Consider the following 21,683-nt stretch of genomic DNA (forward strand, 5'->3'; position numbering starts at 1 on the left):
TTATTTTTGCAGTGTATTGTAGTGGCGGCACTATGTAGCATTGCACTGTACAGTATATTATTTTTGCAGGATATGGTAGTGGCGGCACTATATAGCATTGCACTGTACAGTATATTATTTTTGCAGTGTGTGGTAGTGGCGGCACTATATAGCATTGCACTGTACAGTATATTATTTTTGCAGTGTGTGGTAGTGGCGGCACTATGTAGCATTGCACAGCGTGTTATGTTTTCACTGCATAGTGGTGGCGGCATTGTATAGCATTGTCACTTACATGTATGAAGGTTTTATTTGGGCATTATAATGTTTGCACTTAGAAGTAGATGCCATATAACGGTATGTACACTGTATGACAGCACTTCACATTGTGCACAGACGGCACCGTAGAGGCACGGTCATACTGCCATGCAATGCGGGGTTTTCTGGACTCTGTATGGCGGGTGGAAATTGCCCCATTCTTACGTTGTATATAAGTGTCGGTTGAGGAACATCCGTGGATCCAGTCAGGAAATGTGGTCAGGGTGACACAATGAAGTTGTCGGGGAGGCTTCCTCTACATCGGGGGCAGTTTACTTGTAGTTCATGTGCGTTATCATCAACCAAACAACTGTGTGATCCTCCCGATGACTGATCAGCTGTAGAGCGGACGGTGACGCTGCCGCCGATAATGGAGGGTTCACTTACCTAGGTGGGGTAGATCACGGATAGGACTTGATGATGGGGTCTGTACCAGGGTCAGGTCCTCTTTAAGGGAAAAGAGGATTTCCTATTGACAGTAAGTGATTGCTGACTCAGACAGATGATGTAAAAGCTGACGCCACCGCTCAGTCTCTATATAATGGGCACAGATCAGGAGCGAGGCACCTCAAAGGGGAAACGTGGAAGCGGTGCCTCAAGACCATCAGGTAAGTGACCGAAGTATCAGCAGGGGATGAGGAGGATCTGGGGGCGTCAGTAAGAAGACCCCGAGCCCCTATCTGCAGCACATGTTACTTTATAGAGAATTCTACCATACAAAGAGTGGACATGTGTGGATGTAGCAGAGCTGAATGTGTCATGTAGAAGAGCTGAATGTGTCATGTAGCTGTTTGGCGTGTCCTCTCTCAGAGGTTGCATTGCTGTAAAGACCATTTGTCCGATCACTTAACCGCTGTATGAGGAGAAGCTCTACCGCTGTCTAATAGAATTAGTGATTCAATTTCTCACTATTTTCTAGATCTGTTTGCTGTCAATGAATGAGGACGCTGCAGTTTACATTCAGATGCTGTAAACCTGTACGTGGCTCCTCCTGCGCTCAGCTGACAAGTGGATACAATTGTATTAGTCAAGACAATGCTCTGTGAGCTGCAGAAATCACTAGTCCGTTACAATGTATCAGTCTGGAGTTAAGCTTATTTATTTATTACCTCCGGTTCTTCGATTGTTTAGCTTATTATTCCGTCTTATTCTTCTCCCCCCCCCCCTTTTTCTATACGCTACTCCTCCTACAGTTTTGGGGTTACAAACGCTAAACTTTCCACAATTCTTCGACCTGCGGCGGACCACCGAAGACCTCACTTTTTGTCCTAGACTTTCTCTTCGGAAAATTGTAAACTTTTGCCACTCGTACAGCTTTAAGTTAAACCCACCAAACTTAGGTCACTGGTGCTCTTTGACTGTTAATGACAGGGTCCTCAAATTTGTCAGTCAGTCATTCGGTGACTTGGGTTCAAATTTCAAAAAGTGGGTGGAGCCACAAACAGCCAATCAGATTTCAAGCCAACATCCTGTGGTTTCTTCAGAAACGACACCATCTAGTTTATTATACTCACTTCTATAGCGCTGACATTCTCCGCAGCGCTGTACAGACATCAGCATCACCCTGTCCCCAATGGGGCCACAATCTAAGGTCCCTGTCAGTAGGTTATTCATCTCCTTCCGTCTAGGGTCACAACTGTGCAATAAATTCTATCTATTTATCTCATTATCTATCTATTATATATCTATTATCTATCTATCTATCTATCTATCTATCTATCTATTATCTATCTATTATCTATCTATCTATTATCTATTATCTATCTATCTATTATCTATCTATCTATTATCTATTATCTATCTATCTATTATCTATGTATCTATCTATCTATCTATCTATCTATCTATCTATCTATCTATTATCTATCTATTATCTATCTATCTATCTATCTATCTATCTATCTCTTATCTATCTATCTATCTATCTCCTATCTATCTATCTATCTATCTATCTATCTATTTATCTATCTATTATATACAGTACAGACCAAAAGTTTGGACACACCTTCTCATTCAAAGGGTTTTCCTTATTTTCATGACTATGAAAATTGTAGATTCACACTGAAGGCATCAAAACTATGAATTAACACATGTGGAATTATATACATAACAAACAAGTGTGAAACAACAGAAAATATGTCATATTCTAGGTTCTTCAAAGTAGCCACCATTTGCTTTGATTACTGCTTTGCACACTCTTGGCATTCTCTTGATGAGCTTCAAAAGGTAGTCACCTGAAATGGTCTTCCAACAGTCTTGAAGGAGTTCCCAGAGATGCTTAGCACTTGTTGGCCCTTTTGCCTTCACTCTGCGGTCCAGCTCAGCCCAAACCATCTCGATTGGGTTCAGGTCTGGTGACTGTGGAGGCCAGGTCATCTGGCGCAGCACCCCATCACTCTCCTTCATGGTCAAATAGCCCTTACACAGCCTGGAGGTGTGTTTGGGGTCATTGTCCTGTTGAAAAATAAATGATGGTCCAACTAAACGCAAATCGGATGGAGTAGCATGCCGCTGCAAGATGCCGTGGTAGCCATGCTGGTTCAGTATGCCTTCAATGTTGAATAAATCCCCAACAGTGTCACCAGCAAAGCACCATCACACCTCCTCCTCCATGCTTCAGGGTGGGAACCAGGCATGTAGAGTCCATCCGTTCACCTTTTCTGCGTTGCACAAAGACACGGTGGTTGGAACCAAAGATCTCAAATTTGGACTCATCAGACCAAAGCACAGATTTCCACTGGTCTAATGTCCATTCCTTGTGTTCTTTAGCCCAAACAAGTCTCTTCTGCTTGTTGCCTGTCCTTAGCAGTGGTTTCCTAGCAGATATTCTACCATGAAGGCCTGATTCACACAGTCTCCTCCTAACAGTTGTTCTAGAGATGTGTCTGCTGCTAGAACTCTGGGTGGCATTGACCTGGTCTCTCATCTGAGCTGCTGTTAACCTGCGATTTCTGAGGCTGGTGACTCGGATGAACTTCTCCTCCGCAGCAGAGGGGACTCTTGGTCTTCCTTTCCTGGGGCGGTCCGCATGTGAGCCAGTTTCTTTGTAGCGCTTGATGGTTTTTGTGACTGCACTTGGGGACACTTTCAAAGTTTTCCCAATTTTTCGGACTGACTGACCTTCATTTCTTAAAGTAATGATGGCCACTCGTTTTTCTTTACTTAGCTGCTTTTTTCTTGCCATAATACAAATTCTAACAGTCTATTCAGTAGGACTATCAGCTGTGTATCCACCTGACTTCTCCACAACGCAACTGATGGTCCCAACCCCATTTATAAGGCAAGAAATCCCACTTATTAAACCTGACAGGGCACACCTGTGAAGTGAAAACCATTTCAGGGGACTACCTCTTGAAGCTCATCAAGAGAATGCCAAGAGTGTGCAAAGCAGTAATCAAAGCAAAAGGTGGCTACTTTGAAGAACCTAGAATATGACATATTTTCAGTTGTTTCACACTTTTTTGTTATGTATATAATTCCACATGTGTTAATTCAGAGTTTTGATGCCTTCAGTGTGAATCTACAATTTTCATAGTCATGAAAATAAAGAAAACTCTTTGAATGAGAAGGTGTGTCCAGACTTTTGGTCTGTACTGTATCTATCATCTATCATTATCTATCTATCTATCTATCTATCTATCTATCTATCTATCTATCTATCTATCTATCATCTATCATTATCTATCTATCTATTATCAATGTATCTATTATCTATCTAGTATCTATCTATCTATCTCTATTTATCTATCATCTATCATTATCTATCTATTATCTATCTATCTATCCATCCATCATCTATGTATCTATGTATGTATCTATCTATCTATCTATCTATCTATCTATCTCATATCTATCTATCTATCTATCTATCTATCTATCTATCTATCTATCCATCTATCCCAGCTTCACGTAGCAGTGCCGAGCGCACAGTGCAGACCCATATATGAACTCTAGATGGTGGTTAAGGAAATATTAGTTTAATACAGAAATAATCTTATGATTTGCTCTCGGACAGGAAGCTGACACATTTCCCCATAAACCACAAAAACATTTTTTATCCTTTTTTCCATGGTTCTCTAAGTTCACAACGTCGTGCTCGGTCTTTCATGTCCAGTAAACACTGTCACCCAGTGGCCGCTCCATTGTACTGCAGTGCCCTGTATGATGTATCATAGAAATTCTGATGAAAGGACGTGTCCACCTACATCAAAATGTTCTCCTGCAGTGTTTGGCCAGAAAAAGCAAAAAAATTAAATAAAAAATAAAATCCATCCAATTTTTTTATTAGGAGAAATAAATGCCTTTTGACTCCAAATATGGCAAAAGAGTAAATCATTGAGTGGACGACCCATGTTTGTAATATTATATCCAGGCAGAGCCATAGCTGTGCTCGCCTGGGGTGAAGGTCCAGTTCTCTGCCCTCACCTTGTATTTCAATACCCCGGCCGCCCAGGCCCAGTGTCTCTAGATGGCTTCTGCGGAAGACAACGCCATTTGAAGTCAATGATTTGCTCCCGAGTCTATTTTTGTGGGTTAATTAATAATGTAATAAACTACAATGAATTTACAGTTTAGAGGTACAAATGGAGGGTGACATTTTGGTCCAGGGATCCCCAGTCTGACGCTGACTGTATTGCTCGTTATTAGCTCAGGTCACGCTCTTCAGCTCTGCTATGTCTTGCTATAACCTGAACACAATGGGGTCATTCATTATAGCTCTAGAGCAGAAAGGTCACAAATCTTGTCCCATATTCTGATTTGCAACAAAATTTGTGACTTTAGTTTTCTATCCATACCCTTGTAAAAAAAATATGGGCCTGGAATAGGCGGGCCACGAGTGTGTCCTCTGTAGAGATCTCCTGGCTGGAGTAGATGGGCCGCCAGTGCACCCTCTGCAGAGATCTCCTGGCTGGAGTAGATGGGCCGCCAGTGCGTCCTCTGCAGAGATCTCCTGGCTGGAGTAGACGGGCCGCCAGTGCGTCCTCTGCAGAGATCTCCTGGCTGGAGTAGGCGGGCCGCGAGTGCATCCTCTGCAGAGATCTCCTGGCTGGAATAGGCGGGCCGCGAGTGCGTCCTCTGCAGAGATCTCCTGGCTGGAGTAGATGGGCCGCCAGTGCGTCCTCTGCAGAGATCTCCTGGCTGGAGTAGGCGGGCCGCGAGTTCGTCCTCTGCAGAGATCTCCTGTCTGGAGTAGGCGGGCCGCGAGTGCGTCCTCTGCAGAGATCTCCTGGCTGGAGTAGACGGGCCGCCAGTGCGTCCTCTGCAGAGATCTCCTGGCTGGAGTAGGCGGGCCGTGAGTGCATCCTCTGCAGAGATCTCCTGGCTGGAGTAGGCGGGCCGCGAGTGCGTCCTCTGCAGAGATCTCCTGGCTGGAGTAGATGGGCCGCCAGTGCGTCCTCTGCAGAGATCTCCTGGCTGGAGTAGGCGGGCCGCGAGTGCGTCCTAGAGATCTCCTGGCTGGAGTAGGCGGGCTGCGAGTGCGTCCTCTGCAGAGATCTCCTGGCTAGAGTAAGTGGGCCACGAGTGCGTCCTCTGCAGAGATCTCCTGGCTGGAGTAGATGGGCCGCCAGTGCGTCCTCTGCAGAGATCTCCTGGCTGGAGTAGGCGCGCCGCGAGTGCGTCCTCTGCAGAGATCTCCTGGCTGGAGTAGACGGGCCGCCAGTGCGTCCTCTGCAGAGATCTTCTGGCTGGAGTAGGCGGGCCGCGAGTGCATGCTCTGCAGAGATCTCCTGGCTGGAGTAGGCGGGCCGCGAGTGCGTTCTCTGCAGAGATCTCCTGGCTGGAGTAGATGGGCCGCCAGTGCGTCCTCTGCAGAGATCTCCTGGCTGGAGTAGGCGGGCCGCGAGTGCGTCCTAGAGATCTCCTGGCTGGAGTAGGCGGGCTGCGAGTGCGTCCTCTGCAGAGATCTCCTGGCTAGAGTAGGTGGGCCGCGAGTGCGTCCTCTGCAGAGATCTCCTGGCTGGAGTAGGCGGTCTGCGAGTGCGTCCTCTGCAGAGATCTCCTGGCTAGAGTAGGCAGGCTGCGATTGCGTCCTCTGCAGAGATCTCCTGGCTGGAGTAGGCAGGCCGCGAGTGCGTCCTCTGCAGAGATCTCCTGGCTGGAGTAGGCGGGCCGCGAGTGCGTCCTCTGCAGAGATCTCCTGGCTAGAGTAGGCGGGCCGCGAGTGCGTCCTCTGCAGAGATCTCCTGGCTGGAGTAGGCGGGCTGCGAGTGCGTCCTCTGCAGAGATCTCCTGGCTGGAGTAGGCGGGCCGTGAGTGCATCCTCTGCAGAGATCTCCTGGCTGGAGTAGGCGGGCCGCGAGTGCGTCCTCTGCAGAGATCTCCTGGCTGGAGTAGATGGGCCGCCAGTGCATCCTCTGCAGAGATCTCCTGGCTGGAGTAGGCGGGCCGCGAGTGCGTCCTAGAGATCTCCTGGCTGGAGTAGGCGGGCTGCGAGTGCGTCCTCTGCAGAGATCTCCTGGCTAGAGTAGGCGGGCCGCGAGTGCGTCCTCTGCAGAGATCTCCTGGCTGGAGTAGGCGGGCCGCGAGTGCGTCCTCTGCAGAGATCTCCTGGCTGGAGTAGATGAACCGCCAGTGCGTCCTCTGCAGAGATCTCCTGGCTGGAGTAGGCGGGCCGCGAGTGCGTCCTCTGCAGAGATCTCCTGGCTGGAGTAGACGGGCCGCTAGTGCGTCCTCTGCAGAGATCTCCTGGCTGGAGTAGGCGGGCCGCGAGTGCATCCTCTGCAGAGATCTCCTGGCTGGAGTAGGCGGGCCGCGAGTGCGTTCTCTGCAGAGATCTCCTGGCTGGAGTAGATGGGCCGCCAGTGCGTCCTCTGCAGAGATCTCCTTGCTGGAGTAGGCGGCCCGCGAGTGCGTCCTAGAGATCTCCTGGCTGGAGTAGGCGGGCTGCGAGTGCGTCCTCTGCAGAGATCTCCTGGCTAGAGTAGGTGGGCCGCGAGTGCGTCCTCTGCAGAGATCTCCTGGCTGGAGTAGGCGGTCTGCGAGTGCGTCCTCTGCAGAGATCTCCTGGCTGGAGTAGGCGGGCTGCGATTGCGTCCTCTGCAGAGATCTCCTGGCTGGAGTAGGCAGGCCGCGAGTGCGTCCTCTGCAGAGATCTCCTGGCTGGAGTAGGCGGGCCGCGAGTGCGTCCTCTGCAGAGATCTCCTGGCTAGAGTAGGCGGGCCGCGAGTGCGTCCTCTGCAGAGATCTCCTGGCTGGAGTAGGCGGGCTGCGAGTGCGTCCTCTGCAGAGATCTCCTGGCTGGAGTAGGCGGGCCGCGAGTGTGTCCTCTGCAGAGATCTCCTGGCTGGAGTAGATGGGCCGCCAGTGCGTCCTCTGCAGAGATCTCCTGGCTGGAGTAGGTGGGCCGCGAGTGCGTCCTCTGCAGAGATCTCCTGGCTGGAGTAGGCGGTCCGCGAGTGCGTCCTCTGCAGAGATCTCCTGGCTAGAGTAGGCGGTCCGCGAGTGCGTCCTCTGCAGAGATATCCTGGCTGGAGTAGGCGGGCTGCGAGTGCGTCCTCTGCAGAGATCTCCTGGCTGGAGTAGGTGGGCCGCGAGTGCGTCCTCTGCAGAGATCTCCTGGCTGGAGTAGGCGGTCCGCGAGTGCGTCCTCTGCAGAGATCTCCTGGCTAGAGTAGGCGGTCCGCGAGTGCGTCCTCTGCAGAGATCTCCTGGCTGGAGTAGGCGGGCTGCGAGTGCGTCCTCTGCAGAGATCTCCTGTCTGGAGTAGGCGGGCCGCGAGTGCGTCCTCTGCAGAGATCTCCTGGCTGGAGTAGATGGGCCGAGAGTGCGTCCTCTGCAGAGATCTCCTGGCTGGAGTAGGCGGGCCGCGAGTGCGTCCTCTGCAGAGATCTCCTGGCTGGAGTAGGCGGGCTGCGAATGCGTCCTCTGCAGAGATCTCCTGGCTGGAGTAGATGGGCCGCCAGTGCGTCCTCTGCAGAGATCTCCTGGCTGGAGTAGACGGGCCGCGTGTGCGTCCTCTGCAGAGATCTCCTGGCTGGAGTAGACGGGCCGCGATTGTGTCCTTTGCAGAGATCTCCTGGCTGGAGTAGGCGGGCTGCGAGTGTGTCCTCTGCAGAGATCTCCTCTCCTGGCTGGAGTAGGCGGGCCGTGAGTGCGTCCTCTGCAGAGATCTCCTGACTAGAGTAGGCGGGCCGCGAGTGCGTCCTCTGTAGAGGTCTCCTGTCTGGAGTAGATGGGCCGCCAGTGCGTCCTCTGCAGAGATCTCCTGGCTGGAGTAGGCGGGCCGCGAGTGCGTCCTCTGCAGAGATCTCCTGGCTGGAGTAGGCGGGCTGCGAGTGCGTCCTCTGCAGAGATCTCCTGTCTGGAGTAGGCGGGCCGCGAGTGCGTCCTCTGCAGAGATCTCCTGGCTGGAGTAGATGGGCCGAGAGTGCGTCCTCTGCAGAGATCTCCTGGCTGGAGTAGGCGGGCTGCGAGTGCGTCCTCTGCAGAGATCTCCTGGTTGGAGTAGGCGGGCCGCGAGTGCGTCCTCTGCAGAGATCTCCTGGCTGGAGTAGGCGGGCCGTGAGTGCGTCCTCTGCAGAGATCTCCTGGCTAGAGTAGGCGGGCCGCGAGTGCGTCCTCTGTAGAGGTCTCCTGTCTGGAGTAGATGGGCCGCCAGTGCGTCCTCTGCAGAGATCTCCTGGCTGGAGTAGGCGGGCCGCGAGTGCGTCCTCTGCAGAGATCTCCTGGCTGGAGTAGGCGGGCTGCGAGTGCGTCCTCTGCAGAGATCTCCTGTCTGGAGTAGGCGGGCCGCGAGTGCGTCCTCTGCAGAGATCTCCTGGCTGGAGTAGATGGGCCGAGAGTGCGTCCTCTGCAGAGATCTCCTGGCTGGAGTAGGCGGGCTGCGAGTGCGTCCTCTGCAGAGATCTCCTGGCTGGAGTAGGCGGGCCGCGAGTGTGTCCTCTGCAGAGATCTCCTGGCTGGAGTAGATGGGCCGCCAGTGCGTCCTCTGCAGAGATCTCCTGGCTGGAGTAGGTGGGCCGCGAGTGCGTCCTCTGCAGAGATCTCCTGGCTGGAGTAGGCGGTCCGCGAGTGCGTCCTCTGCAGAGATCTCCTGGCTAGAGTAGGCGGTCCGCGAGTGCGTCCTCTGCAGAGATATCCTGGCTGGAGTAGGCGGGCTGCGAGTGCGTCCTCTGCAGAGATCTCCTGGCTGGAGTAGGTGGGCCGCGAGTGCGTCCTCTGCAGAGATCTCCTGGCTGGAGTAGGCGGTCCGCGAGTGCGTCCTCTGCAGAGATCTCCTGGCTAGAGTAGGCGGTCCGCGAGTGCGTCCTCTGCAGAGATCTCCTGGCTGGAGTAGGCGGGCTGCGAGTGCGTCCTCTGCAGAGATCTCCTGTCTGGAGTAGGCGGGCCGCGAGTGCGTCCTCTGCAGAGATCTCCTGGCTGGAGTAGATGGGCCGAGAGTGCGTCCTCTGCAGAGATCTCCTGGCTGGAGTAGGCGGGCCGCGAGTGCGTCCTCTGCAGAGATCTCCTGGCTAGAGTAGGCGGGCCGCGAGTGCGTCCTCTGCAGAGATCTCCTGGCTGGAGTAGGCGGGCTGCGAATGCGTCCTCTGCAGAGATCTCCTGGCTGGAGTAGATGGGCCGCCAGTGCGTCCTCTGCAGAGATCTCCTGGCTGGAGTAGACGGGCCGCGTGTGCGTCCTCTGCAGAGATCTCCTGGCTGGAGTAGACGGGCCGCGATTGTGTCCTTTGCAGAGATCTCCTGGCTGGAGTAGGCGGGCTGCGAGTGTGTCCTCTGCAGAGATCTCCTCTCCTGGCTGGAGTAGGCGGGCCGTGAGTGCGTCCTCTGCAGAGATCTCCTGGCTAGAGTAGGCGGGCCGCGAGTGCGTCCTCTGTAGAGGTCTCCTGTCTGGAGTAGATGGGCCGCCAGTGCGTCCTCTGCAGAGATCTCCTGGCTGGAGTAGGCGGGCCGCGAGTGCGTCCTCTGCAGAGATCTCCTGGCTGGAGTAGGCGGGCTGCGAGTGCGTCCTCTGCAGAGATCTCCTGTCTGGAGTAGGCGGGCCGCGAGTGCGTCCTCTGCAGAGATCTCCTGGCTGGAGTAGATGGGCCGAGAGTGCGTCCTCTGCAGAGATCTCCTGGCTGGAGTAGGCGGGCCTCGAGTGCGTCCTCTGCAGAGATCTCCTGGCTAGAGTAGGCGGGCCGCGAGTGCGTCCTCTGCAGAGATCTCCTGGCTGGAGTAGGCGGGCTGCGAATGCGTCCTCTGCAGAGATCTCCTGGCTGGAGTAGATGGGCCGCCAGTGCGTCCTCTGCAGAGATCTCCTGGCTGGAGTAGACGGGCCGCGTGTGCGTCCTCTGCAGAGATCTCCTGGCTGGAGTAGGCGGGCTGCGAGTGTGTCCTCTGCAGAGATCTCCTCTCCTGGCTGGAGTAGGCGGGCCGTGAGTGCGTCCTCTGCAGAGATCTCCTGGCTAGAGTAGGCGGGCCGCGAGTGCGTCCTCTGTAGAGGTCTCCTGGCTGGAGTAGATGGGCCGCCAGTGCGTCCTCTGCAGAGATCTCCTGGCTGGAGTAGGCGGGCCGCGAGTGCGTCCTCTGCAGAGATCTCCTGGCTGGAGTAGGCGGGCTGCGAGTGCGTCCTCTGCAGAGATCTCCTGGCTGGAGTAGGCGGGCTGCGAATGCGTCCTCTGCAGAGATCTCCTGGCTGGAGTAGATGGGCCGCCAGTGCGTCCTCTGCAGAGATATCCTGTCTGGAGTAGGCGGGCCGCGAGTGTGTCCTCTGCAGAGATCTCCTGGCTGGAGTAGACGGGCCGCGTGTGCGTCCTCTGCAGAGATCTCCTGGCTGGAGTAGACGGGCCGCGATTGTGTCCTTTGCAGAGATCTCCTGGCTGGAGTAGGCGGGCTGCGAGTGTGTCCTCTGCAGAGATCTCCTCTCCTGGCTGGAGTAGGCGGGCCGTGAGTGCGTCCTCTGCAGAGTTCTCCTGGCTGGAGTAGATGGGCCGCGAGTGCGTCCTCTGCAGAGATCTCCTGGCTGGAGTAGGCGGGCCGCGAGTGCGTCCTCTGCAGAGATCTCCTGGCTAGAGTAGGCGGGCCGCGAGTGCGTCCTCTGCAGAGATCTCCTGGCTGGAGTAGGCGGGCTGCGAATGCGTCCTCTGCAGAGATCTCCTGGCTGGAGTAGATGGGCCGCCAGTGCGTCCTCTGCAGAGATCTCCTGTCTGGAGTAGGCGGGCCGCGAGTGTGTCCTCTGCAGAGATCTCCTGGCTGGAGTACACGGGCCGCGTGTGCGTCCTCTGCAGAGATCTCCTGGCTGGAGTAGACGGGCCGCGATTGTGTCCTTTGCAGAGATCTCCTGGCTGGAGTAGGCGGGCTGCGAGTGTGTCCTCTGCAGAGATCTCCTCTCCTGGCTGGAGTAGGCGGGCTGTGAGTGCGTCCTCTGCAGAGATCTCCTGGCTAGAGTAGGCGGGCCGCGAGTGCGTCCTCTGTAGAGGTCTCCTGTCTGGAGTAGATGGGCCGCCAGTGCGTCCTCTGCAGAGATCTCCTGGCTGGAGTAGGCGGGCCGCGAGTGCGTCCTCTGCAGAGATCTCCTGGCTAGAGTAGGCGGGCCGCGAGTGCGTCCTCTGCAGAGATCTCCTGGCTGGAGTAGGCGGGCAGCGAGTGCGTCCTCTGCAGAGATCTCCTGGCTGGAGTAGGCGGGCTGCGAATGCATCCACTGCAGAGATCTCCTGGCTGGAGTAGATGGGCCGCCAGTGCGTCCTCTGCAGAGATCTCCTGTCTGGAGTAGGCGGGCCGCGAGTGTGTCCTCTGCAGAGATCTCCTGGCTGGAGTAGACGGGCCGCGTGTGCGTCCTCTGCAGAGATCTCCTGGCTGGAGTAGACGGGCCGCGATTGTGTCCTTTGCAGAGATCTCCTGGCTGGAGTAGGCGGGCTGCGAGTGTGTCCTCTGCAGAGATCTCCTCTCCTGGCTGGAGTAGGCGGGCCGTGAGTGCGTCCTCTGCAGAGATCTCCTGGCTAGAGTAGGCGGGCCGCGAGTGCGTCCTCTGTAGAGGTCTCCTGTCTGGAGTAGATGGGCCGCCAGTGCGTCATCTGCAGAGATCTCCTGGCTGGAGTAGGCGGGCATTGCGCCCGCACTGAATCCGGACCCATTTATTTCATTGGGTCTGTGCACATGAGCGTTGGTTTTCAAGCATCACTTGTGCGTTGTTTGAAAATCGCAGTATGTTCTATAATCTGCTTTTTTCACGCAATGCTGACCCCATAGAATTGAATGGGGCTGCGTGAAAATTGCAAGCATCCGCAAGCTAGGGTGGATGTGATGTGTTTTTCACGGATGGTTGCTAAGAGATGTTGTTTGCAAACATTTCGTTTTTTATCACACGCGTGCAAAACTCATTAAATCGCATTGCACCCGTGCGATAAAAACTGAATTAACTTGCTTAAGAAATTGTGCATTTTTCACTGAACACATCCGGACCTATTCCGCTCATGCTCGTCTGCAAGGGGCCTACATATGGCAAGTGACATTTATCATGTAGAGAAAGTTAATACATGGCACTTACTAATGTATTATTATCCATATTGCCTCCTTTGCTGGCTGGATTCATTTTTCCATCACAATATACACCTTCCGTTTCCATGGTTACGACCACCCTGCAATCCAGCAGCGGTGGCCGTGCTTGCATACTATAGGAAAAAGCTCTAACATCTCTGGTGGCTGGGACCGTGGGAGTACACATAGGCTGGCGCTTTTTCCTATAGTGTGCAAGCACGGCCACTGCTGTTGGATTGCAGAGTGGTCCTAATAACCATGGAAACGGAAAGTGTATAATATGATGGAAAAATGAACCAAGCCAGCAATGGATAATAACCAGTGGTATAACTAGAATGCTATGAGCCCCAGGGCAAACTTCAAATCAGGCCCCCCCCTTCATGCTGTGCTCGGTCGCACCCTCTGTGACCACAATCGTTACACCCCTGGTCCCTGATCCCCCCCGTAAAGCCCCCGGTAATGTTTCCCACCGCCCCTAGTAGAGTCCCCCACTGCCTCCAGTATTTACTCACATGTAATAAGGCCCAGCATTGTCATTGTACTTCATGCCGAGCCCTATCAGAGAGCTCAACTCACCTGCATCATATGCGCTCCAGGCCTCCAGCATCAGGCCTCAATGCTGCCCTACTATAAATAGTCACAAATTAAGCAGGTGGGCGGAGCCTACCCAATGTTAGTCAGGCTCCGCCCACCAGCTTAATTGGTAATGGTAATGATACACTGGACAAACTTGTTGGAACCCTTCCGTTAAAGAAAGAAAAACCCACAATGGTCACTAAAATAACTAAAACTGACAAAAGTAATAAGAAATGTACTGAAAATCAGACATTGCTTTTGAATTGGGGTTCAAAAACAATAGTACCCCTAGAAAAGATGGAAAATGATTTGACCACAGGGACAGGTGTGTCCTTTAATTATCATCACAGGTGTCTTCGGACTTGTAATCAGTCTGTCTGCCTATTTAGAGTGTGAAAAGTAGTCAGTGTGCTGTTTGGTATCGTGGTGGGCACCGCACAGAACATGGACCAGAGAAAGCTAAGGAGAGAGTTGTCTCAGGAGATTAGAAAGAAAATTATAGACAAACCTTAAATCTCCAAACAGCTTGATGTTCTTGATACCACAGTTGCACATGTTATTCAGAAGTTTAAAGTCTACAGGACTGTAGCCAACCTCCCTGGACGTGGCCGCAAGAGGAAAATTGATGACAAATTGAAAAGACGGATCACACGAAGGGTAACCAAAGAGCCCAGAACAACTTCCAAAGAGATCAGAGGTGAATTCTAAGGTCAAGGTACCTCAGTGTCAGATCGCACCATCTTTGTCTTAGCCAAAGTGGACTTAATGGAAGACGACCAAGGAGGAAACCGCTGTTGAAAGCAAAGTATAAAAAAGCGAGACTGGAATTTTCCAAAATGCTTATTGACAAGCCTGAATGTCCCTTAGACAGATGAATAGTCCAGCTGGTCGGCACTCATCTGTTTGTGAACGCTGCTACGGGAAGGAGCAACCTCTATATGAAAAATAAAAATAAATCCCAGCAGTCGTATCTTCTTTTTCAATATATCTGTTTTATTCCATCCAAAGTGAAATGTCCCAACAACCAGGACGCGTTTCGGTGATATGCCTTCATCAACAGGTACCTGTGGTTGTTGGGACATTTCACTTTGGATGGAATAAAACAGATACAGTATATTGAAAAAGAAGATACGACTGCCGGGATTTATCCTTAGACAGATGAGACACAGCTGGAGTCACATCAGCTCTATGTTCATAGATGCCAAAATAAAGCAAAGAGAAGAACATTGTACCTACTATGAAACATGGAGGAGGCTCTGTGATGGTTTGGGGCTGCTTTGCTGCATCTGGCACAGGATGTCTTGAATCTCTGCAGGGTACAATGAAATCTCAAGACTATAAAGGGATTCTGAAGTGAAATGTGAGAAAGCTTGGTCTCAGTCGTTGGTCGGGGGTCCTCCAACAGGATAATGACCCAAAACACAGCTAAAAACATCTGAGAATGTCTGAGAGCAAAGCACTGGACTCCTCTAAAGTTTCCGCTGTGAGGCCTGATCTAAATCCTATTGAACATCTGTGGACAGGAGCAGAAGTCTCACTGAGTCACAGAAATCGCTTGATTGTAGCAATTGCCTCAAAAGGTTGCACAAAAAATATTACGTTGAGGAACCAACTTAAATTATTCTGCTGAACCACAATTCAGAAGCAATGTCTGATTTTTATTTGCTGATTTTCAGTAAATTTTTATGTATTATGTATTATTTATTTTGTTAGTTTGATATTATTTTAAGTGACTATTGTGGGTTTTTCAATTTTAATGGAAGGTGCCAACAAATTTGTCCACGTGTGTTTTTGTCATTTTTTAGGTGCACTGTCTTTACAGTGCTAAATCATTGCAATTATCACAGAATGTATTATCTGTGGCTTTTCATTCACCCGTAATCTCCACCATAACCACACCCTCTGGTTCCACAGCAAATAACTTGATGGACCTTGGACGTTGACACCTAGCTTAACTTTGATCCTTCATGACCAAAGCAAACTACATTTTTTCTAGCAAAAAAATAAAAAATTAGGACTCTTTTAGGTCGGAAATGGTGAGAAATATGGAAAAAAATAGTTTTTCCTAATTTTTGGTTCAGCTTTATGGTGGTTTGGTAAAAATATAATCTTTCCATAAAATGACTCCTCCATCTCTCCCATACATAGTGATGTCCTATAGGTGCGCATTATGTAACATGTGACATCACTAGAGCTTCAAAAACAAACCCCTGATTTGTCTTCACTTGGATCATCCTTCTGTAGCTGTAGATGCAGGCATTGCACTCTGGAGATGAGAGGGTTAAAACAGCATACTAAGGAGCACTAACCCCGGGAACAGTTTTGCCTGAAGCCGATATTGGAATTTTTAAGACCCCTTTCGGATGAGTGAGTGTCACGCTCCGGACTTGCAGTGTAAGTATGAGACGGCACCCACCCTGACCTCCCAGCACTTCTGGGGTCGCATAGCATTATTTTCATGCATTTGACGGGCAACTGTCCCAGTATGGGATCAGACGGTCAGTGTGGCCAAAGACCCTGCCAATGAAAGCCTTCAGCCTCCTCAAGTAAATTTAACAGGCTGCAAGCACAAAGAACACTTAAAGGGTTGGTGCACCTTTGGATTTTTTTGGGTAACTCCCTTTTCTGGGCAGACCTGCGAAGGGACCTGTTTCCCGACATTGGCCACCACCTATATCACTCCCCTGCCTTGTCTGCTCTCCTGGGCTTCCTGGCCACAGTACAGGTGGCAGGTGCAGTGTATTTGAATGGAGGAGACTGAATGATGTGTCTGGTCACATGACCCTCCATCAGCGGCCATCTTATGGACAGGACCTCTTTGCAGATAGCACAAAAGATTTGACCAACAAGGGGACGTGGGTTACAAAATGTATCAATGCACAAGACTCTGATGTTTGGTGTAACTTTTGCCCTTGACATTTTCCTTTACTCACCCATCTGCAGCTCTGGCCTCTTCTCATTCTGTGGGAGGGCAGCAGCTCATCACATGGGAACATCAAACACCTATATGTCCTGGGATGCACTGCAACCAGCTTTTGTTAACTCCTTCCTCCCCTGCCACAAAATAGCCCCTCACACTCAACCCCATCGATTCCACTAATAAACAGCACTATGGTATGTGATGCATTGTCCTTCTCCGCTGTCTAGAGGGAGATAGAGCTGTGTGCTTAAAAGAATGGATGGGCCTCTTCTCTATGAGATCACTGCGTCGGCACTGGGAGGAGAAAGGGAGCAGGCAAACTACTAAGCAAGTCAGTCCCCAATGAATGCAGGACCAGGTGGACAGTACAAACAACAGGGGGCGATACTAGAAAATGTACAAACCTAAAAATATATACAGTGGTGACTGTATATATCTGTATATATATATATATATATATATTTTTTTTTTTTTTGCATGATTATTGCCTTGGAGATGCTCTCTGTATTGCACAGTAATAATCTCTGTGGGACAACCTTTTTAATTGTGTTTACTAAGTGTCCATCTTCAGTTCAGGGGGCTGTTGTACGCACTATGGTGTGTTAACTGTCAAAAAAGAACAATCCTTGGTGTCATAAGGTTCGGTCAATACTTGAATGCTTTATGAAGACTGTACGGGTAAACTAAGGAGAAATTAGCAAAAACGTGGGGGCCATTACCTTGAAATGAAAGGAAACATTGTAATTTTAATTATTCTTTGTAACCATTTTTTGTTTTTGTATTTGCAGCTTTTTATAAAGTTCTGTTCCACCATTTACCAGGAAAGTCATGGAGAACATCACGTTGTATCCAACCTTCAACGTTACACCCCCGGACCACACTTCTGGCAATACAACTGACTACTATGAAGACTATGGACAGTCCCCTGAGAATTACTTCGCTTTGTTTGTCTACTCTTTGGCCTTTGTACTTGGGACTAGTGGAAATGGCCTGGTCCTCTGGTTCACAATCTTCAAGATGAAAAAGACGGTCAATGTCATTTGGTTCCTTAATTTATCAATCGCTGACTTCACCTTCACATTATTTCTCCCCTTGAGCATAATCTACTTGGCTTATGATTTCGAATGGATCTTTGGGGCATTCATGTGCAAGTTGAATAGTTCGGTGGCTTTCATCAATCTGTTTGCCAGCGTCTTCCTGCTCACCATCATCAGTATAGATCGTTGTATCTCTGTCATCTTTCCTGTTTGGTGTCAAAACCACAGAACGCCAAAACTGGCTTTATTTGTTGTCATCGGAGTTTGGGTCCTGGCTATTATATTTAGCCTCCCATACTTTATATTTCGAAACACCGTTCAATATTATGACGGCAGCTTTGGTTGCTTTAACGACTTTGAGCTTGATCCTGACATCGAAGAGTTATCGCCCATTGGCAAGTCCCGTCAGAAAGGGACAATTATAACCAGATTCCTCGTGGGATTTGTGATCCCTTTTATTGTCATTGTCTCTTCTTATTCCATAATTGCTCTACGTATTCAAAGAAATCACATGACCACGTCCACCAAGCCCTTCAAAGTCATCATCGCTGTGATTACTTCCTTCTTCGTCTGTTGGTTTCCTTATCATGTTATCTCCTTGATGGAATTGCATGCAGGTAATTTTTCACCCAATGTATTTCGTGTTGGCGCTCCTCTCACCTCCAGCTTGGCTTTCATAAACAGCTGCATCAATCCTTTTCTCTATGTTTTTATTGGCCGGGACTTTAAGAAAAAATTCTGGGGTTCCTTCCATTCAATATTCGAGAAAGCTTTCAATGAAGACTCATTACAAAAAGACCTCCAGAACAAGACCAAGTCCACCTCTGACTCCCATGTGGTCTAACTGATCACCTTCATATCTGAACTTCGATTACATTCTTATACACTGAATGACTGGACTAAACAACTCGAGAAAACATTCGGTAACAATGTTTCTTAGCGCTATGTTATTTAAAGGTTCAGAAATCTATGGTTTGATCTCATCACAGTCCTGATGAATGCATATCATTAGAGAGTTGGAGAAACTTTGAGAGACTTGAAGATTTCACGTATTTTACAGTACGCCCCTTTGATCAACCTACTGGTTGAATTAGGGGCTAGTTGTCCCAGTGGTTGGTTAGCGTAAAAAAGTCACATTTTCAGTTATCCGATGATAAGTATAAAAAAGTTTGTCCCGCTGGTATGCCCCCAAGTGATTAGCTGTGATTGGTGGAGGAAGTGGCAGCAAATGTTCAATTTCCCTACAGTGCCACCACAGGGGGGATTTCGGTATTACACAGTTCTCCTTTTTTTAGTCCTCATCACTCTAGCTTAATGATGGGGGAACCCGCATATTGACTTAGAACTTGCTCATAGATTATTTCTGTTGGTAAATATCTTTAATCTAGCCCGATGTAAGTTACTCAGGTTGACTGAACACTGAACAGACACTGGTTGTTTGCCCCAAGACCATAGAAATGGTAGAACCAAGACCTGCCGTCCCTCTTGACATGTCTGTTTTAGGAAATCATCGGATGGCCCATGAAGTAGCAATTCTAGGTCTTTTTTTTTTTTTACTTTGAGTTGTGTATGAATGAATATATTGAACACTGGACTGCAACGCTCCTGTTGACATTGTCTGCACTGATCTGACAATGTAGAGTATGCAAAGACATACCCCCAACTGGCAGCATCAAGGTTTTTTCTAGTAGAAATAACCAAGGAAGAGGGCAGAGTTCTGAGAATTTTTCCCCCAAATTGTTATAGTGTTGACAATACGATAATTTACCACATGTCATGAGAGGTGACAGATACTCTTAAATTAAAAAATATTGGAAGTCATGATGTTACTTTGATTCTATTTATTACTCACAGTATTTTATTGCTATAATAATGCTGCAGTCATTACAAAAAAATCTTAGTTAGACATTTTATGTAAAACCCATGATACCAAAATATTCTTATAGTAATAGGGGTCCAATATTTCTTATATAGAGCATCAAGTACTCCTACTTTAAAATTTGAACTACCTGTATACACCACAGAAGGATGCGTATATGAATTTTGCATACAGAACTATTGATTTCAGTGTACTGTATAAATGATCAGAAATAAGCTCCTGAGCTCCCCCTAGTGGTGGCTGTATACATCTGTAAGTAGTAGTCTCCTGAGCTCCCCCTAGTGGTGGCTGTATACATCTGTAAGTAGTAGTCTCCTGAGCTCCCTCTAGTGGTGGCTGTATTTATCTGTATGCAGTAATCTCCTGAGCTCCCTCTAATGGCGGCTGTATTTATCTGTATGCAGTAATCTCCTGAGCTCCCTTTAGTGGTGACTGTATATATCTGTATGTAGTAATCTCCTGAGCTTCCTCTAGTGGTGTCTGTATATATCTGTATGTAGTAATCTCCTGAGCTCCCTCTAGTGGTGGCTGTATATATCTGTATGTAGTAATCTCCTGAGCTCCCTCTAGTGGTGGCTGTATATATCTGTATATAGTAATCTCCTGAGCTCCCTCTACTGGTGGCTGTATATATCTGTATGCAGTAATCTCCTGAGCTCCCTCTACTGCTGGCTGTATATATCTGTATGCAATTATCTCCTGATCTCCCTCTAGTGGTGGCTGTATATATCTGTATGCAGTAATCTCTTTTGGTCCCTCTAGTGGTGGCTGTAAATATCTGTATGTGGTAATCTCCTGATATCCCTCTACTGGTGGCTGTATATATGTATGCAGTAATTTCCTGAGCCCCCTCTAGTGGTGGCTGTGTATATCTGTATGTAGTAATCTTCTGAGCTCCCTCTAGTGGTGGCTGTATATATCTGTATGTAGTAATCTCCTGAGCTCCCTCTAGTGGTGGCTGTATATATCTGTATGTAGTAATCTCCTGAGCTCCCTCTTGTGTAGCTGTATATATCTGTATGTAGTAATCTCTTGAGGTCCCTCTAGTGGTGGCTGTATATATCTGTATACAGTAATCTCTTGAGGTCCCTCTAGTGGTGGCTCTATATATACAGTACAGACCAAAAGTTTGGACACACCTTCTCATTCAAAGAGTTTTCTTTATTTTCATGACTATGAAGGCATCAAAACTATGATTTAACACATGTGGAATTATATACATAACAAACATGTGTGAAACAACTGAAAATATGTCATATTCTAGGTTCTTCAAAGTAGCCACCTTTTGCTTTGATTACTGCTTTGCACACTCTTGGCATTCTCTTGATGAGCTTCAAGAGGTAGTCCCCTGAAATGGTCTTCCAACAGTCTTGAAGGAGTTCCCAGAAATGCTTAGCACTTGTTGGCCCTTTTGCCTTCACTCTGCGGTCCAGCTCACCCCAAACCATCTCGATTGGGTTCAGGTCCAGTGACTGCGGAGGCCAGGTCATCTGGCGCTGCACCCCATCACTCTCCTTCATGGTCAAATAGCCCTTACTTTCAAAGTTTTCCCAATTTTTCGGCTGACTGACTGACCTTCATTTCTTAAAGTAATGATGGCCACTCGTTTTTCTTTAGTTAGCTTCTTTTTTCTTGCCATAATACAAATTCTAACAGTCTATTCAGTAGGACTATCAGCCGTGTATCCACCTGGCTTCTCCTCAACGCAGCTGATGGTCCCAAGCCCATTTATAAGGCAAGAAATCCCACTTATTAAACCTGACAGGGCACACCTGTGAAGTGAAGACCATTTCAGGTGACTACCTCTTGAAGCTCATCAAGAGAATGCCAAGTGCAAAGCAGTAATCAAAGCAAAAGGTGGCTACTTTGAAGAACCTAGAATATGACATATTTTCAGTTGTTTCACACTTTTTTGTTATGTATATAATTCCACATGTGTTAATTCATAGTTTTGATGCCTTCAGTGTGAATCTACAATTTTCATAGTCATGAAAATAAAGAAAACTCTTTGAATGAGAAGATGTGTCCAAACTTTTGGTCTGTACTGTATATATGTAGTAATCTCCTGAGCTCCCTCTAGTGGTGGCTGTATATATCTGTATGTAGTAATCTCCTGAGCTCCCTCTAGTGGTAGCTGTATATATCTGTATGTAGTAATCTCCTGAGCTCCCTCTAGTGGTGGCTGTAAATATCTGTATGCAGTAATCTCTTGAGGTCCCTCTAGTGGTGGCTCTATATATCTGTTCCCAGTAAGCTCCACAGCTTTCCTAATGGTGGCCGTATTTATCAGTATGCAGAATATATCTTTTTGCAGTAAGTTCCTGACTTCCCTGTAGAGATGGCTGTATACTGTATATCTGTATATCCCCCTGAGGACCAAATTTTCTTTTATGACATTTTTAAGAACAGAATACATTTTTGGCCCATATGTGCCAGCTTGGAAATATTCATCATTCTAAAAGAATAAAAAAAAATTTACATTTGGTTTTACTTTGTCCCCCCCTCCCCACATTCTGAATTG

General features: G+C 49.0%; 1 protein-coding gene across 1 annotated transcript; it reads left to right on the top strand.

Annotated features, from left to right (window-relative positions):
• Window positions 1-742: 742 nt before the first annotated feature.
• Window positions 743-19,491, top strand: LOC122923657 (chemokine-like receptor 1). Its single transcript, XM_044274512.1, has 2 exons — window positions 743-905; window positions 17,035-19,491. Exon 2 carries the CDS (start codon window positions 17,075-17,077, stop codon window positions 18,125-18,127), a length of 1,053 nt encoding a protein of 350 aa, XP_044130447.1. The 5' UTR covers window positions 743-905; window positions 17,035-17,074; the 3' UTR covers window positions 18,128-19,491.
• Window positions 19,492-21,683: the final 2,192 nt, after the last annotated feature.

This window comes from Bufo gargarizans, unplaced genomic scaffold (genome assembly GCF_014858855.1).
Source record: "Bufo gargarizans isolate SCDJY-AF-19 unplaced genomic scaffold, ASM1485885v1 original_scaffold_1796_pilon, whole genome shotgun sequence".
Lineage (NCBI taxonomy): Eukaryota > Metazoa > Chordata > Amphibia > Anura > Bufonidae > Bufo > Bufo gargarizans.

What these genes read in the sequence shown, in the direction of transcription:
- LOC122923657 (XM_044274512.1), top strand. Translation starts at nt 17,075, where the DNA reads ATGGAGAACATCACGTTGTATCCAACCTTCAACGTTACACCCCCGGAC.